This window comes from Vicugna pacos, chromosome 16, assembly GCF_048564905.1.
Source record: "Vicugna pacos chromosome 16, VicPac4, whole genome shotgun sequence".
Classification (NCBI taxonomy): domain Eukaryota; kingdom Metazoa; phylum Chordata; class Mammalia; order Artiodactyla; family Camelidae; genus Vicugna; species Vicugna pacos.
This window is the reverse complement of record NC_133002.1, coordinates 45,652,035-45,670,972: the sequence shown is the minus strand read 5'-3', so window position 1 is coordinate 45,670,972 and position 18,938 is coordinate 45,652,035. Positions and strand designations below refer to the sequence as shown.

The 18,938-nt window shown below is 50.0% G+C and overlaps 1 protein-coding gene across 2 annotated transcripts in view; it reads left to right on the top strand.

Annotated features, from left to right (window-relative positions):
• The window catches only part of NMT1 (N-myristoyltransferase 1), a 29,679-nt gene extending 13,243 nt beyond the window's left edge, over positions 1–16,436 (top strand). For both annotated transcript variants that reach the window (XM_072939162.1, XM_006217473.3), the window contains exons 3-12: positions 1,944–2,088; positions 7,229–7,347; positions 7,897–7,988; positions 8,849–8,965; positions 9,774–9,944; positions 10,937–11,045; positions 13,303–13,473; positions 14,059–14,226; positions 15,197–15,334; positions 16,086–16,436. In XM_072939162.1, the coding sequence (XP_072795263.1) occupies positions 1,944–2,088; positions 7,229–7,347; positions 7,897–7,988; positions 8,849–8,965; positions 9,774–9,944; positions 10,937–11,045; positions 13,303–13,473; positions 14,059–14,226; positions 15,197–15,334; positions 16,086–16,106 (1,251 nt within the window). In that variant the 3' untranslated portion in view covers positions 16,107–16,436. The remainder of the gene's footprint in view (positions 1–1,943; positions 2,089–7,228; positions 7,348–7,896; positions 7,989–8,848; positions 8,966–9,773; positions 9,945–10,936; positions 11,046–13,302; positions 13,474–14,058; positions 14,227–15,196; positions 15,335–16,085) is intronic.
• Positions 16,437–18,938: the final 2,502 nt, after the last annotated feature.

Genomic DNA, 18,938 nt, shown 5'->3' with positions numbered 1-18,938 from the left:
CACTGACATGAAACCCAGAAGTATGGGTACAGATTGTTTTGTTTTATAAATTAAACAACATTTAAAAACATTAAAAAACTTTATTTCAGGTGAGTGCTGTCCTCTTCAAAGTAGGCTCTGGAGGAAGTTCAAACATGGCCATAATTCCTGTTGTAGAATTGCCTCAGTTTATAAGCTTCACAAGAAATCCAGTCTCACCAGTATGCCTGCACTTTGCTTTGTGCCTGAAACGTTATGCTCCAACTTGAATTTTCTACCTTATTGAGATACGACTTCCAAGTCTTTTTTTTTAACCCCCACTATTTTCAATGAGAAAAAAGTCACACCATTGTAGACCACCATGTTGGCAAGCTAGGTTTTTTCCAGGCACTTCATTTAAATTAACCTCCAGCTTCAACTTCCCTACAAGGTAGGTGGGGAGTCTTCCCATTTTGAAGATGAGAGGAGTGTCTTTACCTGGGTGTTTCAGTCAGGAATCCTAGCCCAGGCCCTGCTTCAGCTTTAAGGATTCTTTTTTGTTTGTCTGGGGTGGGTGTTTGGATGACTCCAGGGGGATTTGTGCTCAGGCCTGTATCGAAATGGTTCTCTTTGAAATTAGAAAATCTCAACAAGACACTGTTTACATTGCCCTTCCGTTTTTCTCTTTATGAGAGTGATGCAATTCATCATACAGAATTTAGGAAAAAACAGCAAGAGGAAGAAAATTAAAATCACTCATAGTCCTACCTCCCAGGAATAAGCATTGTAAACATGCTCATTTATATTCTTTCTTTCCTTCACAAGCTAAATCAAAAAAAAAAAAGAGGTAGTAAAAGTATTAAAAGAAATTATAGGTATTTATATAATCTTAAGCCTGATGTAAGATCCAGAAGTCTTAAAAGAAAAAGTGACAGATTTCAAACTTCTCTGTAGAAGTCAGAAAACAACGACTGGGCAAGTATTTGCAATACATGAATCAGTCGTTTAAAATAATGAAATAAGCAGGCTGTTCTCAAAGGAGAAATAAAGGTTCATCAATGTATGAAAAGGTGGTTAAACTTACAATGAAAGAATGAAAATTCACTATTTTTTCCCCCTAGATAGGCAGAGATTAAGATTTGTTTAATGATGAGGGTCTGGAGAAACACGCTCTCATATGCTCTTCACTGGGTTATTAATTGATATTCTCATTTTAGGGAGCAAGTTGACAATGTATATAATCTCAAACATGCATCTTTTTTGACCCAGCAAGCCGCTGTTTTTAGACTTTATCCTTCAGAAGTTCATATTCAATGAGCAAAAACAGATGTCAAAGAAAGTTCACAACAGCGTTATCTGTAAAACTGAAGACCAGAATCACCGAAATGCCGATTGATAGGGGTTTGGCCAAATACTGTGGTCTGTGCATACAGAGGACTCAGTTGTTGGAATGGGCAGGTCCATGTGACCATGTGGAAAGCTGTCTAAGACACAGTGTTTAAAGAAGAGCAGTCTGTAAAATAATACTATATGGCCCAATTTTAGTTTTTGAAGGTTGCGTGTGTGTTTGGAACTTGCATGCAAAAAAAATCTGGAATTATATTTGCCTCTTCTCACCCTACCTCCCACATTACGACTGTGGGGGACAAGGATTATATTTGAGGGATGTGGTTTTTGAGTTTTTACCTTCTGTATGTATTTACATTTCTGCATTGTTTGAAGTTTTACACTGAGAATGTATTGCTTTTGCTGTCAAACATCATAAGACTAAGAAGAGGAGAAACGCTGTAGGGAACACCCACCCGTCATATTGCTTGTCATCAATCGCTCTTTCACCAGTTGTCCTACAATAGATGACTTCTGGGATTAGGACTGAGGAACCACACCCCTTCTTGAGTTGTACCCTCTTAATGCTTGGACTTGAATTCATCAAAAGTTCTTATTAACTAATGGGCCCTTTCTCTCCCCAACTTTGTCTTGTTCAGATGAACTCTTTGCCAGCAGAGAGGATCCAGGAAATACAGAAGGCCATTGAACTTTTTTCAGTGGGTCAAGGACCTGCAAAAACCATGGAGGAGGCTAGCAAGCGAAGCTACCAGTTCTGGGACACGCAGCCCGTCCCCAAACTGGGTACGTATGTGCTTTCTTCCCCAGGCAAGGGATGTGCCTTAGCCAGGCTAAGGGTTCCACGCTGAATTTGTGACGGAGGACAATAGAGTCCTGGAGTTCTTTGGTGGTTATTTTTAGAGAGTAGTCTTTAAAGTGCAGTATAGAAAAGACTATTGTTCAGGGGCCTTATCATTTCACAGTAGCACATATTGAGAACAAATAATGGTCCTTTTAATCCCTCATCATCGAATATAAATCTACAAAGAAAAACAAAGCATTGGCACATGATGAGTGGGGGTGTGTGCCCATGGGTCTGTCTTCCCACGCAGATTTTATAGACTGTCTTATTTATCTGGGCAAATGTTCAGTCTGGAGCGGGCCAAGTCCCCAGCCTCTTTCACTTGTCTCTCATACGATGCAGGCTTACTAAATGCAAAATAATGGGACATTTTGCTTAACAGTGATGGTTTAACACCTGCAGTACTATATGTAGGTTTGGTCGCCTCTTAAAAAAACTTTGATGAACTCTCAGAGGGCTGGGACAGGCAGAAAATCTAACAGGATTCCAGAAGAGACTAGACGTAGCAGAGTTAGAAATGCCTGCTGAGACCGAGCCACCGCTAGTCCTGATGGACAGCTTCAGGGGTTCCTATTGACAAGAGGTTTCTGGAGTGGTTGCATCATGATTCTGGATCCATTGATGGCCCAGTTCCTATTTTCTACATGACTAGGAAAGTAAGTATATTGGGAAAAAAAGTATGTGTTTTAACAACAAATGTTAAGTGACCTTCAGGTTGTCCATGTTACTGCTTCCCTCCAGAAACACAGTGAGACCTGACACTGTGTTTGGTGGGGAGGAGTAGGTGAGGGCAGAGGGGCAGCTGTGCTCACAGCACTCGCCTACTCCAGAGTGTGCGCCTCCCACCAGCAGGGTGGGCATTGCGTTAGAGCTTGTAGAAATGCAGAATCTCAAGACCTGCAGAATCAGAACTTATGGGGGATTTGTGTCCACTTTGAAAGTCTGAGAAGCTCTGCTCTAGAGCAGATGAAGTTTGTAGACCAGAAGTAACAGAGATGCCCCCAGGGGGTGGAAAGCAGTGTAGTGCCTGGATGGCTATGAGTGGTAAATTAGCAACAGGTACTCTTCTGGAACCCTTCCCTGACACATCCACCGTGTCTGTCGGGCTGCCCAGGTCAGCCAGGTCACAGGCCACTGGCTAAGCCCTCCAGCAGGGCTTTGGGTCACAGTAATGCTATTACCAAGGCATTAGTAGTAATGGGTCTCACTGACTACTCCCCACTGAAGGAACAGTCCAAATCAAGAGCTACACGTTCCCCACTGAGTGAAATGCATGGAGAGGCATTCTGTGGGGGCTGCCACGCATCTTGGCTGTTTTTAGATGGGGTTTTGGTTTGGTTGGATTTTTTCATTAGGAGTTTGCAAATGGGTGACTTAGCTCCGTTCTTCATAGACGTGAAACCTTCAGGTGAAGAGGCAGATTAGAATTAATGGGCCCCTGTTCTACTTCAGTCCAGTTACTCTGTGTTGTTTGCCTCAGCTTCTCCACCTGTAAATGTAGAAAGTGCTCTAGTTTTGTTCTCAGAAAGCTTCTGGAAAAGCCACCCTATTGCTCGTAAGGACCCAGATGTTCTCTGGAAGGTAGTATGAGGCTCAGTTTTATTTCTTCTGTGCCCTGTGTGGTGTGGGGCTCTGTGAAGAGTGATCACTCCAAGCATCCAGCCAGTCTGCTGTTCAGGTCCTCGGTCAGTCAAGTCCGAACAAAGGATTCCTTTGTGTCTGTGAGTCACCCCGTAGAGAGTACCATGTTACGGGCATCGGTTGGTCTGCATGGCTGAGGTGTCACCCTCTGCTTCTGAGTGCCTTAGGGTAGTGTGATTTATAGCTTCTTGCTTTAATTTTTCTCACTTAAATGGGGGCTAATAAGACTCGGGCATATCCAGTATACTGTGTTTCTGGCCCTCCACAACTAGTGGGGAGAGTTAGAATTAGATTGTATTCCACTGCAGAGGCCTAGAATTCTTCAGAACTTTAAAATCATCCTAGGTTCACCATTGAAAGGCCTCTAAATAGCCAGTGTTTTCGGCCGTATAACAGTTCTTTGTGCTCCCAAATCAACTTTTGATCCCTCTTCTCAGACCATGTTATTCTTTTTGAAAATCACTCCTTTTCCCACGCTAGTGGAGGGGTGTGAGGGGGTCCCTTTTCTTTGCCTGATTTTAGTGGGTTGGAATCTGGCCACTGTTAGATTGGTTTAAAAAGTAACTACTTTTTGGTTGCCCTGGGCCCTGAGAGAGAAGCTTCCTTTGTCCTGCTGGTTGGGCTTAAGGTCTCCCAAATCTCACATTCTTTTCTCCCAAGTCCTTCACTGTTGCACTGTGGTCTTAGTTTTGGATCTTGGATGCTGGAAGGCAGAGAGAGAATTTGAGGGTAGAGTGTGCAGAAAGAAACCCATTGAAAGTCCAGAATTTTCTTTCAAAGTTCCCGGTGTCCTCGGTTGTTTGCTGGTCGGTGATGGCCTGGAGGTCCTTGGCTGCTTTCCTGCTGTGCTCTGCAGAGCAGCCGGGGGTGCTCAAGAGCCATTAGGAGGTGGAGGGCAGGCCACTGTCCACAGAGCAGGACAGGCAGAAGCCATGGTGCTGGGCACCGGCAGGATGACAGTACAGGAGCCCTGGGCTGCTTCTCGGCTTCGCTGGCACCCTAGTCTGCAAGTCTGTTAAAAGTGGCTTCTGCTTTCTCAGTGTTTCCTCTCGCTCTGCTTTGTCATCTGTGTCTTGCAGATAGCAAACAGCCTTGCGATAACCTATGGGAGCTGGTCTGTCAAAACCTAGATGAAGACTTATCCATTTGAACATTGTATAAAAGTTCACCCAGTAATGTCACTGGACAAGCACTTATTGAGTGCTCTTTGTAAAATTCAGACCTCAAGGTGTCATTCCTCCCTCTGTACCCCTTAAAAATCTGTTAAGGATGCCCCACAGCCCTAGGATAAAGTCCAGCCTCTGTAGCTCGCAGGGCCCTCCACTGTAGGCCCCAGCTCTCCTCTCCAGCCTCGTCTCCTGGTTCCTAGTTCCCCCTCCATCTCCAGGCCTTGACATATGCTGTCGCCTCAGTGTGCCCATCCTCCCTGCCACCCAGCCCACCCTGTCTGCCTAATTCCTAATTTTCCTTGGGGTCACATCTTTAGATATTTCTTCAGAGAGGTCGTCCCTGACTCGTCTGTCCCTGCCCCCCTCCCCCCACAGCTCCTGTAGCACTGCTGCATCATTGTTGTGGGCTCTCATCATGCTGGGTGGCAGGTGCCTGCTTGCTTGTCTACCTGGTGCCCATGATGATGAGGACCTGCGTCCATTTCATTCACCAGCTCCTGCCCTAGAGCTGGCGCATTCTAGGATTCCTTGACCACGTGGTGAAGGTGCAAATGGCAATGCTTGGTGTCTGCGGGACCTAGTAACCAGCCTAAATGAAGTGATTTGGCCTTGAGATTATTGTAATACAGTGGGGAAGACCACCAGTATCCTGTCCATGGAAATCATTTAGGAAAAAAAAAAAAAGGTTCTGAAGTTTTAAAATGCCTTTTGGGAAGGATATAAATTCAAAACAAGGTAGGGAATACTGACTAGCACCTGGACAAGACTAGAGGAGAAATCCTTGGTACTTTCCAAGGGTCTGGCCCTTGGCTTGGTAGGCTCAAAAAATTATATGTGACAGGGAATTAAAAGTGGACTGACTTATATTAAACTAATTCACAAGGGCTACTTATGAATAAATCAAAAGGCCAGTTTCTAAACTAGGGAAGAAAAATATAACTTTTCCCCCAAGCAAACCTGTTTGGGAGCCAATTTATAAATAGGATTTAACCGGAATTTTCCCTGCTGTGTGTCCCCATTGTTGCCTGTTCTTTCTAATTTGTGACCTTTAGCATGTTAGTAATGACTCATTTCTTGACTATTTCCCCAAAAGATGGTACATCTTGTGGTGCCAGGGACCTTGTCTTTTCCCACCTCTATCCTAGCGCATGAGGTCTGGTTGGTGTTGAGTAAATGTGCTGGATGAGAGTTAGATGGTCAGTCCTGGTGGAATTGTCCTTGTCTCATGGCTGGATGCATTCATTTCCACTGCACCTGCCCCCACAGATCCATCACTGAGAGGGTCTAGAGCTTTCTGTTCCATGTTAGAATGGTGTGTTGGGGCCAGGAGTCTGAAAGTCGGTAAAAACATGAACTGAGTGCCTAAAACATACAGGGCCTTGTGCTGGGAGCCATGTACTGAGTGGGTCCCTTGTAAAGACTTTTTAAAATGTACTAAATGTTGTATTCTTCCACATTGTGAACATGAATGAGCTCTGAATTATAGACACCACCAGAGCCAAATAATCCCAGGGGCTGAAATTAAGTGGCTCATTCATCCAAGTTTATCAGATGAGTCTGATTTGGCTGTGGTTAGGAATCAGGGCTATCTAAGCACGCCCCAGCACTCCCACACACTCTGCAGGAGAAGGGTGTCTGTCCCGGGTGGGGGTATTGTGTCCAAGGATAGCTTCCCAGCAGCGTGGTGCAGTCTCAGTGATTCAGCCTAAAGGCGCTCGCAGGACTCTGTAAACACCGAGGGCCTGAGTTGGCGGCAGCAGTTGACTGGCCCACATTGCTGAGAGCTGAGGCTGGCAGGGCCGGGAGTGAGCCTGGCGCCTCAGTGCCATCATCTAGTTCAGGAACGGGCCCGGTACATTGTTGTTGCTGTTGACACAAAAGCAGCCTTGTTGCAACTCCTTATAAATCCATTCAGGTCGATGGACCTGGGCCAGGGCCATGACAGGACTCTCTGCACCAACCAGGAGGCAGGAAGCCAAATTAGTCAAGAGAAATGTTTGTCATTCAGTAACTGAAGGGAGATTTAAAAGAATGTCCAAGAAACCAATCACCTTGGATCCCAGGGATTGTTCTGAAGTTTTGCCGTGAATTGGCCCTCGGTCAGGGGCGAAGGATCACTGGAGAGATGGTCTGCAGTTGCCAAGAACAGAGTGTTCTTCAGACGGAGGACTCCTAGGGACAGGAAGAATTTGCTGAGGTCGCTTTTTGAGCTGAGCCCCTTCCCTCCCCTAGGAGGCAGAGGGTGAGGCTCATGGCTGTGCTCTTCTTCCAGGAGAAGTTGTGAACACACACGGTCCCGTGGAGCCTGACAAAGACAACATCCGCCAGGAGCCCTACACCCTGCCCCAGGGCTTCACCTGGGACGCCTTGGACCTGGGGGACCGTGGTGTGGTGAGTAGGCCTGGACAGGCCACGAGTGTGGACTGGGCGCTGCTTTCACAGAGAGCCCTGCAGTCATTCTGAGACCGCTTCACTCAAGCCTTCTTCAAGGATCTGTTCAATGCTGAGCCAAGCAGGTCTGAGCAGACCCTCTGGGGCCTGCCCCCAACTCCACATAAACAGCGCTTGGCTTCTCTGGCAGGTTGAGAGTTAACCATGCAGCTCCCCAAAGAGGAAATCTTTTCTTCATGCCCTCAGTTTTCTTGCTCATCCATTCATTCAGTCCCTTGTCTTAGCAAAGGGGTGGCTGGTTAGCTGGAAGACGTTCTTGGTCTGCTACTTCACGTGCTTAAGTCTCCACTCTCCCCCTTGGTGGCTCAGTTTCCCATTACAGCTCTTTGTTCCAAACAGTCCCTTCTGCACCTAGATGGAAAAGGTTTGTGAGATTAAACATAGTTTCTGGTAGTTTGCCTTGTCCTGAAAAGCTTGGAGCCCCAGGGTATTGGAGTTGGTCCCCCGTCTGGCAGAATACCTCTAAGGCAGCTCCTCATGTCTCTGCAGCTGAAAGAACTATACACCCTTCTGAATGAGAATTATGTGGAAGATGATGACAACATGTTCCGATTTGATTATTCCCCAGAATTTCTTTTGTGGTGAGTTTTAAGGCTTTCTCATGATTTGGGAGTCAGACATAGAGCAGAACCACTACAGGGTACCAGATTTTTCATTCCTGCTAAGAGCCAACCTTTGAATGGCAAATTAATATGTAATTTTTGAGTTCCTGGGTCTGAAGGAGATATACTTCCAGTGGAGCTTAGAATCAAAACCTATTTAAGACAGAGTGGGTGAGGGAGACCTTTGTGGCATTGGTACCCAGAAGGAAAGATCGTTTATTATATGGTGACTGTATGTAAGAAGGGAAGAAGGGATGAGACTAAGATTTAAAAGAAGAGGGTTGTTTTCTGCCCGTTTCCTGCACACTCTCAGTTTTATGAAAATGGCTTTGCCTGGCTGAGCCATCCGTCCTCCTGGGCCTCATTGGATATCCAGGAAGGTAGAGGCATGAGGCTGGCACAGAGGGGGTCTGCCTGAAAGGGGACGGAAAGGAAGAATGGTCAAGCGGGAAGAGGGGAGGTGATGGTGCCCAGTGGGAGATGGAGACCAGCGCTCCAGGGGCTGTACAGTCGGGACCCACTGGACTTGGAGCCGAGGAGGCCAGTGCCCTGGCTCAGGCTGTCAGAGTGAGTGAGCACAGTGAATTGGATCCAGTGGGAAATCCTCAGTATGACAGCCCTGGATTGGGTGAGTAGGTAGGCCGAGTGGACTGAGCAGGAAGAAAGGGCTATGGCTTGATCCCATTGGTATCCAGGAGGGTTTGGCCCTGCCGAGAATTAAGCTGTTAACCTCTTGGGAGGGGGGGCACAAGGAGGTTAGAACCAGACTCTCTGTGAGACTTAGTCTGCCCAGCCTGCTGGCAGGCAGCACCGCAGCCACAGCCCCATCTCTCTTCCAGGGCTCTCCGGCCGCCTGGCTGGCTCCCCCAGTGGCACTGTGGGGTTCGAGTGGTCTCAAGTCGGAAACTGGTTGGGTTCATCAGCGCCATCCCAGCAAATATACATATCTATGACACGTAAGCACCAGCCCCCCCGTGTCCCCCCTGTCCCCCCCATCCCGTCCCCACCATCCTGCTCAGTCTGGGAAGGTGGAAAAAAATATGCATACCTTCCATAAGAGAAAGAGGGAAGTTGCCATGAAGAGAGGGAACTTGGGCACTGGGAATAGAAATTCATAATTGGAACTGCTATCTGGCTCTGAACTGTTGCTTGAATTGAATTGGGCTGGAAGGGTCAGCCTGAAGGCCGGTGTGCTACCCAAATGGGAGCTCAGTGTTTGCCCTCGCACCAGTCACGTGTTGATGCACTCGAGCTGCTTCAGACATGAGCTACTGTGACTCACATCCAGAATCATGAGGCCTTCAAGCTCTGCTCTTCATTTTCTCTGGAAATGTCAGAACCTTCTATCAGCGCCTTCTGGGCTTTGAAGCTGTGGATTCTTGTGGGAGTCAGAACCTTGAAATCCTAAAATCACCCTTGACTTATTCTGTGGAGTTCCCTGACAGCTAGAGGTGGGACTCCGCCCGCCTACTGTTGGGGCTTCATCAGGGAGATGCTGGTGGTGCCTTAAATAATGGAGTTTGCTCGAGTCCCACTTACCTTTGGAAGTAGGGTCTCTGTTGAGAAAAGGGCGAGCTCTATGGCTGGTTCAGCAGAGCATAGCAGCGGGAGGGAGTCCTGGTCCTGACTGCTGAGTGCAGGTGGTGGCAGAACACCCGCCTGTGCTGAAGTCCCCGGTCCCTACGGGAAGGGGGCACTACATGCTTGAAAGGGTTACCTTGCCTGTTAAAAAGCCTGTCCCTGGGTTTTTCCCTCCCTCTTCAGAGAAAAGAAGATGGTGGAGATCAACTTCCTCTGTGTTCACAAGAAGCTTCGCTCCAAAAGGGTGGCTCCAGTCCTGATCCGTGAGATAACCCGGAGGGTTCACCTGGAGGGCATCTTCCAAGCTGTTTACACTGCCGGGGTAGTATTACCAAAGCCTGTTGGCACCTGCAGGTAAAAGTCTCTTCTTTGCAAGGTCCTTGAAATAGTGATGTGCCCGCTGTAGTTGAGGAGCTTGTGTCACTGTGAGTCACAGCTCTGCCCCTCAGCTTAGTGTGTGCCCAAGAGCATCTCACTGCTCTGGTATCTCATAAGATGGGTGGTGGGGCCCACAGGAGCCAGGTGGGGAGCGGAGGGGAGAGAAGGGGGAGGCAGGGGGAACTGGCAGCCTGCTCAGTGCCTGTCCTGCCAAAAGGAGTTAGACTTTCTCAGCTCCCCCTGATTCCTGCCGTTTGGAAATGGCGGGCGTCAATCTGCTGGGGTTTTGTTTTTCTTTTGATTGATTGATTGATTGATTGGCGGGAAGAGTAATTAGGTTTATTTAATTTTGGAGGCGGTACTGGGGATTGAACCCAGGACCTTGTGTATGCTGTATGCTAAGCATGCGCTCTACCACTTGAGCTATGCCCTCCCCCCGTTTTTGTTTTTAAAGATGAGCCCAAATCTGGATTTTTATTGTAAACGTCCTAAAGTTTTATTTTGTTTTGAATATTGTGTGGGCCAAAGAGAACATGTCTGATCCCTGTGTGAACTAAGCACAGTGTCTGCCTTTGAAAGTTCTTTGAAACAATTGAACACTTTCTGCCTTAAAATCTTCGAAAATAAAAACACCAGACAAATGCAGAAGAGGCGGGAGGCAGAGGCTGAATACTCAGAGCTCTAACTAGAAGTCTTTGCCATTGACTTGATTCCAGGAGGGAGTATTGCTCTTCCCAGACAACTACTATAACAGAGGAGTGGCTTTTGAACTTGAGAAAGAAAATACAGGAAGAGCTGTGGCAGCTCTACACTTAACTGGGGGAGGGTGGTGAGTAGGGGCCATGTCCTTAGCTCAAGTGGGGCCTGGTGGGTCTCTCACGCCACCTGCTGGCCATCGTGAGATCTCCATGCCCTCTTAGTGAGACTTGCCAGAATCCTCTGAGGACAGGACATTTATGTCCCTACAGGTACTGGCATCGATCCCTAAACCCACGGAAGCTGATTGAAGTGAAGTTCTCCCACCTGAGCAGAAATATGACCATGCAACGCACCATGAAGCTCTACCGACTGCCAGAGGCCAGTGTGCTCTGGGGCACGGGGCAGGGGCAGGAGGGAGGCCGAGCAGGGCCTGGACCTCAGCAGGAAAGGAGCAGGACTTAGGGTGGGGAGAGGGTTCTCTTCTCAGAAAAGCAACCCAACCCATGGTTTCCGGATTCCTAGCCTTTCCGTTTCTGTCGTTTTGTTATCTTTAGCAAGGGCTTTGTTTTGGTTGGACTTTCTCTGTTCTCCTGCACCTGCACCTGGGCTGGCTTCTCTGCCATCTATTGGCAGACTCAGAAAACACCTATTCTCTGTAATCATAGCCTGAGTGAAACATGATGGAAAGAAGCACCCGCTCGCTGAACAGCAGCACATTCTAGAACCCAGTGTAAATGAGCCAGTGCTGCTCCTCTGCTGAGTCAAGTGGAGGAGGGACAACCTGAGCTTGTGAGGGAAGCTCAGGTTTCCAGTCCCAGTCCTTCTGCCCAGATTTTGCCACTGAAGGGCCAACCTGGAACGAGCTGGTTTTCTGTTCTGGGCCCTGGTTTGCCTAGTTTGCTAATGAGACACATGCTCCTTGTCCTTCTTTTGTGCCTGGCTTCAGGATCCTAATGGATCTTAAAATCCCTTCTTTTCCCTCAGAGCTCTTCCAGGCAGTGTCAGCATGGTTATTGAGTGCCTGCTAATCAGAGGGCTGCCCACCTGGACCCATTAGCCACCAAACTGGATTAATCACCCTTGAATCGAGCTAATCCACCATTGGATTGGGGTCATTAGTGTCTTCTTTGGAGAGACCGCTGCAGCACAGTTAGACACTGCCCCCAAAAACCGGACTGGGGAGCCATGATGGGTGTCGTCTTCTTTCTGTAATCGTGACAGATTTGCCCTGCATTCTAGGCAGGCAGAGAGCGTTCTTAAAGTGGTGTAGCAGCCGGAAGAATGTCTCTGGATCTCCCTGCCTGTGGGTGAGAACCCCAGCATGGCAGCTTTTTCAGTCCAGGGTTTGAGGTGTCATTGTGGGCACTGCCATGTAGAAACAAGGTCAGTAAGTGTTCCCTAGAGACATCAGGATTGGCAGGGGATTTTGGCAGCTAGAGGTCCTAGCACTGCAGTTGTAAAAGCAGTTCTATACTGGGAAGCAGTTTTATCAGGCAGTGACTGACGTATATAAACTGTTACTGTTTTCAGATTTGGCTGACCCGCCTTTGTGTATTAAGCCTTTAGGGATGTTCCCTCAGCCCCAATATTTACTCCAGAGCATCACATGGCTTCATTCCACTGAAGTAATTTCTAAGAAAAAGCAGCTATGGGGTGGGATTCTGGTTTGAGATTAAATCCTGGAAGTTTGGTTCTTTTCTTCTGAATTTAACTTGCAGCATTGTCCTGCTGGGACACTACTGGTGTAGCGGTGTCCAAGTAGGGAGGCAGGGCAGGCATCCAGTGTAGACTCTGCTGGGCCCTGGGGTTCAGTGATGCCTGTGGCCAGGAGTCTGTCTGTGAAGTGCTCTGAGTCTACAGGAGAGAGAGCAGGGTAGGAAGAGATGAGCTCCAGCTCAGTGGAAGAAGGTTGTGAAGCCCAGAGGAGGGGAGAGAAGAAAGGCTTTGCTGAGGCCCAGGCGTAGCACTAGGCTGGGCCTACCCCAGCACATCCATGGGGTAGTTAGGTTTCTCCACCTCAGCACCATTGACATTTTGTGTCGGGTAATTCTTCATCATGGAGACCGTCCTGTGCACTGTAGGATGTTTGGCAGCATCACTGGCTTCTACCCACTAGATGCCAGTAGCACTCCTGCCCCTACTTGTGACAACCAAAATGTCTCCGAATATTGTCAGATGTTCCTTGGGTTCCCCCTTCAGGAACCACTGGGCTAGAGGACAGAAGATCACAGCCAAAACAGCCCACTGGTCCAGAGGATGGAAGGTTTTGTGCTCTGTGTTAGGGAGTTTGGAACAGGGTGGGATGTGATGGATTGGGTTTTCTTAGGAAGATAGCCTGGGCCCTGTGGATGAGAGATTGATGTAACAGCCTTTGTCAAGGATGACAGCCTTAACCACGAGGGAAAGGGCCAAAGACACTGAAGAGGAAGGCCATGTGCCTGAGTGGATATGGACAGTGGGTGAGAGGGAGTTGCCTAGGATGACCAAGGATTCTCTCTTTAGGGCCTGGGTGGTGAGATCCAGCGTCAGGGTAGGAAGGGAAACAGTGTGAGGTTTTTGGTTCCTGTAGGACTTGAAAAGGAACCAAGACACTCACGGTCAGCAGATCTGAAGCTCTTTGGTTTCTTTCTTCCAGACTCCCAAAACAGCTGGGCTTCGACCAATGGAAAAAAAGGACATTCCAGTAGTGCACCAGCTCCTCACCCGGTACCTGAAGCAGTTTCACCTCACGCCAGTCATGAGCCAGGAGGAGGTGGAACACTGGTTCTACCCCCAGGAGAATATCATTGATACTTTTGTGGTGGAGGTGAGTGGGGAAGGGTGTTCTGGGCCTGTGACCCCTTCACAGGGTCTAGCTTTCCCAGGCTGGTGGACGGGAGTGTTGGCACCTTAGACTTCTTGGCCATCCCTGCTTGGTCCACATTAAAGACTCGAAGTCATAGCTTGCATTGGCCAAAACGAGATCTTCTGGACCTGGCATGAGCCCTTTCTCGCCCCCTCCCCCATCCCCATTGGTGACCCAGAGTAGAGAGGCCTGAGCCCATCTTAGTCAGATAAGCCTCCCATCCCCTGCCTGTCCCAGCTTGGTCTAGTGCTGGCCAGGTGTCTGGGGGCACATGAGCCACAAGAAGCCCCTGGCGACGCAGGCAGGGAAAGAGCGCACGGCAGGTTCAGCCCACAGGCCAGCCTGGATTTTCCTCCTGGCTCTGGCCTCAAGTACCCTTGGCCAATGTGTCTCCTCCTCCCTGCGTATCCTGTTTCAGTTTCCACCCATTCATCTGGCGGGGCAGCTGCCTGAGGGTGGTGCAGGGCAGTAGAAAATATTCTGTTCCCAGACTGCAGGATCCCTGTGCATGTGTGACGCTGCCTTCTTCCACTGTCTTCCCTTCAGAATGCAAACGGTGAGGTGACCGATTTCCTGAGCTTTTATACACTTCCCTCCACCATCATGAACCATCCAACCCACAAGAGTCTAAAGGCTGCTTATTCTTTTTACAACGTTCACACCCAGACCCCTCTTCTAGACCTCATGAGCGACGCCCTTGTTCTCGCCAAAATGGTGAGGAGTGGACCGGAGGGAAGGGGCAGCAGGGCGGTGGTGAGCATGGCTAGCGGGTAGGCGCCCACGGGCTGGGGGCCTCGAGGCCTCCTCGCCCTCCTGCTCCACTCAGAGAGCAGCTGGCAGTTTTCAGCCAGCTGAAAGTAGGAGGGAACTAGGAGCGTCCACCTGAGGTGAAGGCATCGAACTCCTTCAGTGAGTTTCATTCTCATGGGAGGTGCTGCCAAGGAGCCTAAATAGCCAGGCCTGTGTGGGGAGTAGAGGGGTTCTCCTCCCGCCTTCCACAGCGTGGGAATGGGGAACTTGGTGTCTGTTGTGGTGAGTCACTGGAGCGGCTGACTGTAGAGCAGGGGGGAGGGCCCAGCTTCTCTTTCACTGAGAGGTCGCCGGTCAGTCTTGCACCCAGGGCTCTGCCCGCACGCAGCCCAGCCCACTGTGGGCCGGCCAAACAGTGGATAGTCTGGTCTCTGCCCCGGGAGAGCTTCTGATTGGGTTGGTGAGACTGAGGAAGGAAGTGTCTGTAGCAATCTCAGAGCAGTGTATCAGATGCTATGAAGTCCCGGGTACATAACCAGAGGCCTGCGAGTTGGGGTGTCGGGAAGCGAGGGAGCAGTGCAAACAGCGAGTGGCTCGTAGGAGTCAGCTTCTTAGAGGAAAGAGTTCAGGGCTTGGTCCCCAGAGAGGACTGTGGGAATTACTAGAATGTTTCAGGTAGGCGTAGCAAGGAACAATGGGAACTGTGGTCTGGACGCCAAGGAGGGGCCAGGTCGGGTGGCGCTCAGAGGGTCATGAGACCGGCCACCAGAGGGGTCCACTGGCTGGAGCCTGGATGTAAACGGAAGCAGCAGGAGTTTCTGAAGGAAGATTGGGGCTGTCTGCGGGACGATTTTGATGGGATAGAAAAGGGCAGGAAGGTGAGGCAGCTTTCACCTGCCTTCACCTGTCCTTGTTCCTCCCTACCACCGTGCAGAAAGGGTTTGACGTGTTCAATGCACTGGATCTCATGGAGAACAAAACCTTCCTGGAGAAGCTCAAGTTCGGCATAGGGGATGGCAACTTACAGTATTATCTTTACAATTGGAAGTGCCCCAGCATGGGAGCGGAGAAGGTATGTATGTACGTGCTGTTTGCAGCCTCCCACCGGGGGTCCCTTGCAGCCAGGCAGCTGGGCTGGCCTGGGTCAGGGAGCTGGTGTCTCCAACAGAAACGGGGCCTTAGGCCTGGGAGCTAGCATCAGTCTGGGCCCTTGGAAAATCCCCTCCCTCTGGTGGCCTGACCTGCAGGGTCAGTGGTCCCCTTGCAGCTGATGGCATGAGGGTGGCTGAGGGCACTGGCCCCAGAGCCGCAAAGAAGCAGGAAGGTTGTCTCCGGTTTCTCTTCCCACCAGGTGAGCCGCCTCATCTGGCTGGGGCAGGGCTTCAGACCGTCTCAGAACACTGTGCAAGTTGAATGCCCATGGTTAGCCAGGAAGGGACAGTCGCTAAGGATCTGAGGGGTTTTTCCTCTGCTGGGCTGCTGCCCTCATCCCAGTGTAACCTTTTTCTCTGCCAGCTCCAAAGGACAGCTCAGGGCCATGGGTGTAGTCAGCATTTGCAGGATAACTGACAGATAAGCTGGAAGGAGGCCCTGTGACCAGGGCCCTCAGGATACTGACAGCTGCTTTCCTTGAAGGATCTGATAGATGTATAAAGCATCTCCCAGAGGTTGAGTGAGAGCCCCGCGCTCTCCATGAGTCTGTTCATATGGTGCGGTGGCACTCTGCAGGCTCTGTCATTGGAACTTCAGGTCTGGGCAGGGAAGTGGGACAGTCTCTGGACAACTGTCAGCTCAACTTTGCCTCTCCCCCTTGGCTCTCCTAGGTTGGGCTGGTGTTACAGTAACCAATTGCCAGTGAGATTCTGGATAAAGCCACTGAGAATTCAAAGCAGGAAATGGAACCCCACTTGGTCCAATTTTTACAAACGGGAGAATCCCTGGCAAAGGAAACAGAACTGAACCGGCTTTACCAAACCGCCACTGAACTTGACAATTGTATTGCAATGGCGTAGGCTGCGTGATGTCACCTCTGGCCGTGTCTCTGGTCTCCCTGTTTTCCAATTAATCACATCGTTATGCAGCCGTGATCAAGGGAATGTAACTGCTGAAAACTAGCTCGTGATTGGCATATTATGGAGTTAACGGGTGAATAATAAAAGTATATATATATATTATATATATATATATAAATATTTTAAATATCTTTCATGTTCCAAATGTACAAGGATGTTTGATCTCTGATGAAAAACTGAATCCAGATCATTTTTCAAATTAGAACCTAAGGACAGTGCCAGACAAACACATATTGGTACAGTGAACTGTTTCTTCTGAAAGCAGGCATTGACTTTTCTCTGGGGAGCCGGAGAAAGAGGATGTGGGAAATCTTGTCCAGTTCCCTTCTGAATCAGCTGGAATGATTGGCTTCGAGAAGGCAGGGTGAGACGGTGGGGCTGTGCTGAACTTTGGGGAGAGCTCAGCTCTCATGGAACAGCGGGTGATGTCCTAGCTGGGGCTGACCCGACTCGGGGGCTTTCTTACCGGGGCCAGGCCTCTTCTGTATTCTGAACCTGGGCAGCGGGGATGATCTGTGGTAGCAGATTTCATGAATCAAGGCCCTTCTCCCAGTCCTCTTGGCCTGCTCCCTGTAGGAAGTCATCCTGCCAACTGATTTTTAAATCAGGACTCTTTAGCCAGCTGTTGCCAACCTTATAGGGATAAGTCCCCTGGGAGATTGTATTTTTCCACTGTCTAGGGTGACTGGCAGTTTGAAGGGGACCTTTGACCTCCTTGTAGCATCTAGGACCTGGTGGAGACCACATCAGTGCAAGCTCTGCTTAGCTCGTCTCAGAGCAAAGAGCCAGCACCCTGATGCCCCCAGGGTGGTTGGGCAAGGATGGTGAGGGGCCACACCCAGACCTCCAGCCACCAGCCACCAGCCCCCGGCCTGTGCCTTCCAACCCATTAGCCATCTCTTGTGCTCTTTTCCAAGAGCATAGCCTGCAAATAGCGGCAAGGAGTAGTAGATTTCCTGTCGCCATTGTCTGAGTCTGATTTTCTCTGATGATGTTTTGTGGATTTTTGTGGTGGTGGTGGTGATAGTTACTGATGCTGCCAGTTTCCCCCAAAATAATGGAGCCTCCGGTCACGTGGCTGTCCATGTGGGCATTCCTCAGTTGTACTCTGCTAAGTGGCTTGGGGAGGTTTGGGCTGTGGAATTGTCAGCAGCCCACATCCAGGCTTGTATGTAACTTTTGCTTTAGGAGGAAGTGATGGGTGGATGGTGTGATGTGTGGGCCAGGGGGTTTCCTGGCTGCTTGTAGAGGGAAGGAAGCCTTAGCCGGCAGGCCAGGCTCAGTCTGGTCCCACTAACTGAAGCCATGCTCTGCGGGCCAAAAGGCCTGTGTTGCAGGCTATAGGTTTTGGTGAGGTTTGCCAGAGGCTAATTTTGCAGTCTCCCAGAGCTGCAGGAAATTGTATACTTGGGATGGGGCTGTGCTGCCCCTGCCCCTGCCCCTGCAGGGATGCTGCCCACTTTCTGCAGACTGCTGCCAGAGCCAGCAACACCACTGTATTGGATTTTCATCAGAGGCCTCGAGGGTCCTCCCTTCTTCCCGTCGTCCCTGTGCTGCAAACTGTAGGCACCGATGGTGGCTGACCTTTGACTCCTGGACTCCAAGATACCCAGACCAAAGAAGCTGCTGTTCTTAGCAAGATGTGCACTGCATTCTGCAGATGGCAGGAGTCGGAGAGGCAAGGCTTGCCTGTACAGCCTCACAGACATCAGACAGCTCCCCAAGGCCCAGAGTAGCCTCCCTGTGCAGGCTTCTAAGGGTATCAAAGAACAAAGTGCCCGACTCTCCTACCTTGGGTAGGATCTGGAACTTGGAAAGGCTCCCTGTCATAGGCTTGGTCAGCTCTGGGCCCAGGCCCAGCCTGAGCTGCCTCTGAGATTTGAGGTGTACAACAGCCCTGGGAGTGAGCTTTGCCTTGGTTGGCCCCAGTCATGGAATGGAAACTGAGGCCTGTGTTTGCTCCGGAAGAAACAGATCTCCTGGAGAGGCCCCAGTGTCTTCCTCAAAACTCATGCCTGCTTCTTGGAGTCTGCTGTTGTCTTATGGTGGGGACCCTGCTGGCCATTAGCACCGCCACCCAGGTCTGCAGGAGTTGGTTTGGTGGCTGCTGTTAGTCTTTTTGTCCCAACGGTCCCTGAGTTCTTCACTCAACCCCTTCCAGGACTTCAGGTCAGAGAGCTCGGAGAGAACCACTGCTTGGGGTTGGGGGCCTCCCCACAAGGAGCCTTGACTGGCTTGAACCAAACCAGGGAAGGACCCCGGGGCCTCCAAGCTCATTAGCCGGGACCTGCCTCAGGCAGCCGCTGTTGGAGGACCTCCTGGGCGTGGCCCTCACCCTCTGCTGCCAGTACTTACTGGCGCTGGGCTTTCAGACTCTGTGTTCCAGATGTTTGCCTCCTGCCTTTGGATTAACTCTGCATTTGACCCGAGACCCTGTGGCACATTCCCACGGCCTCCTGTCTCTGTAGGGAGAGAGCTGGGTAGAAAGGAGGCCCCAGCTCTGGACTGAGGTCTACATAAGGGCTTGTTTCCCCAATGCACGCCTACTTCTGAAGACACTGACATCTGCTTTGAAGGCCAGCCCACACCAAGCCACTTTAACAC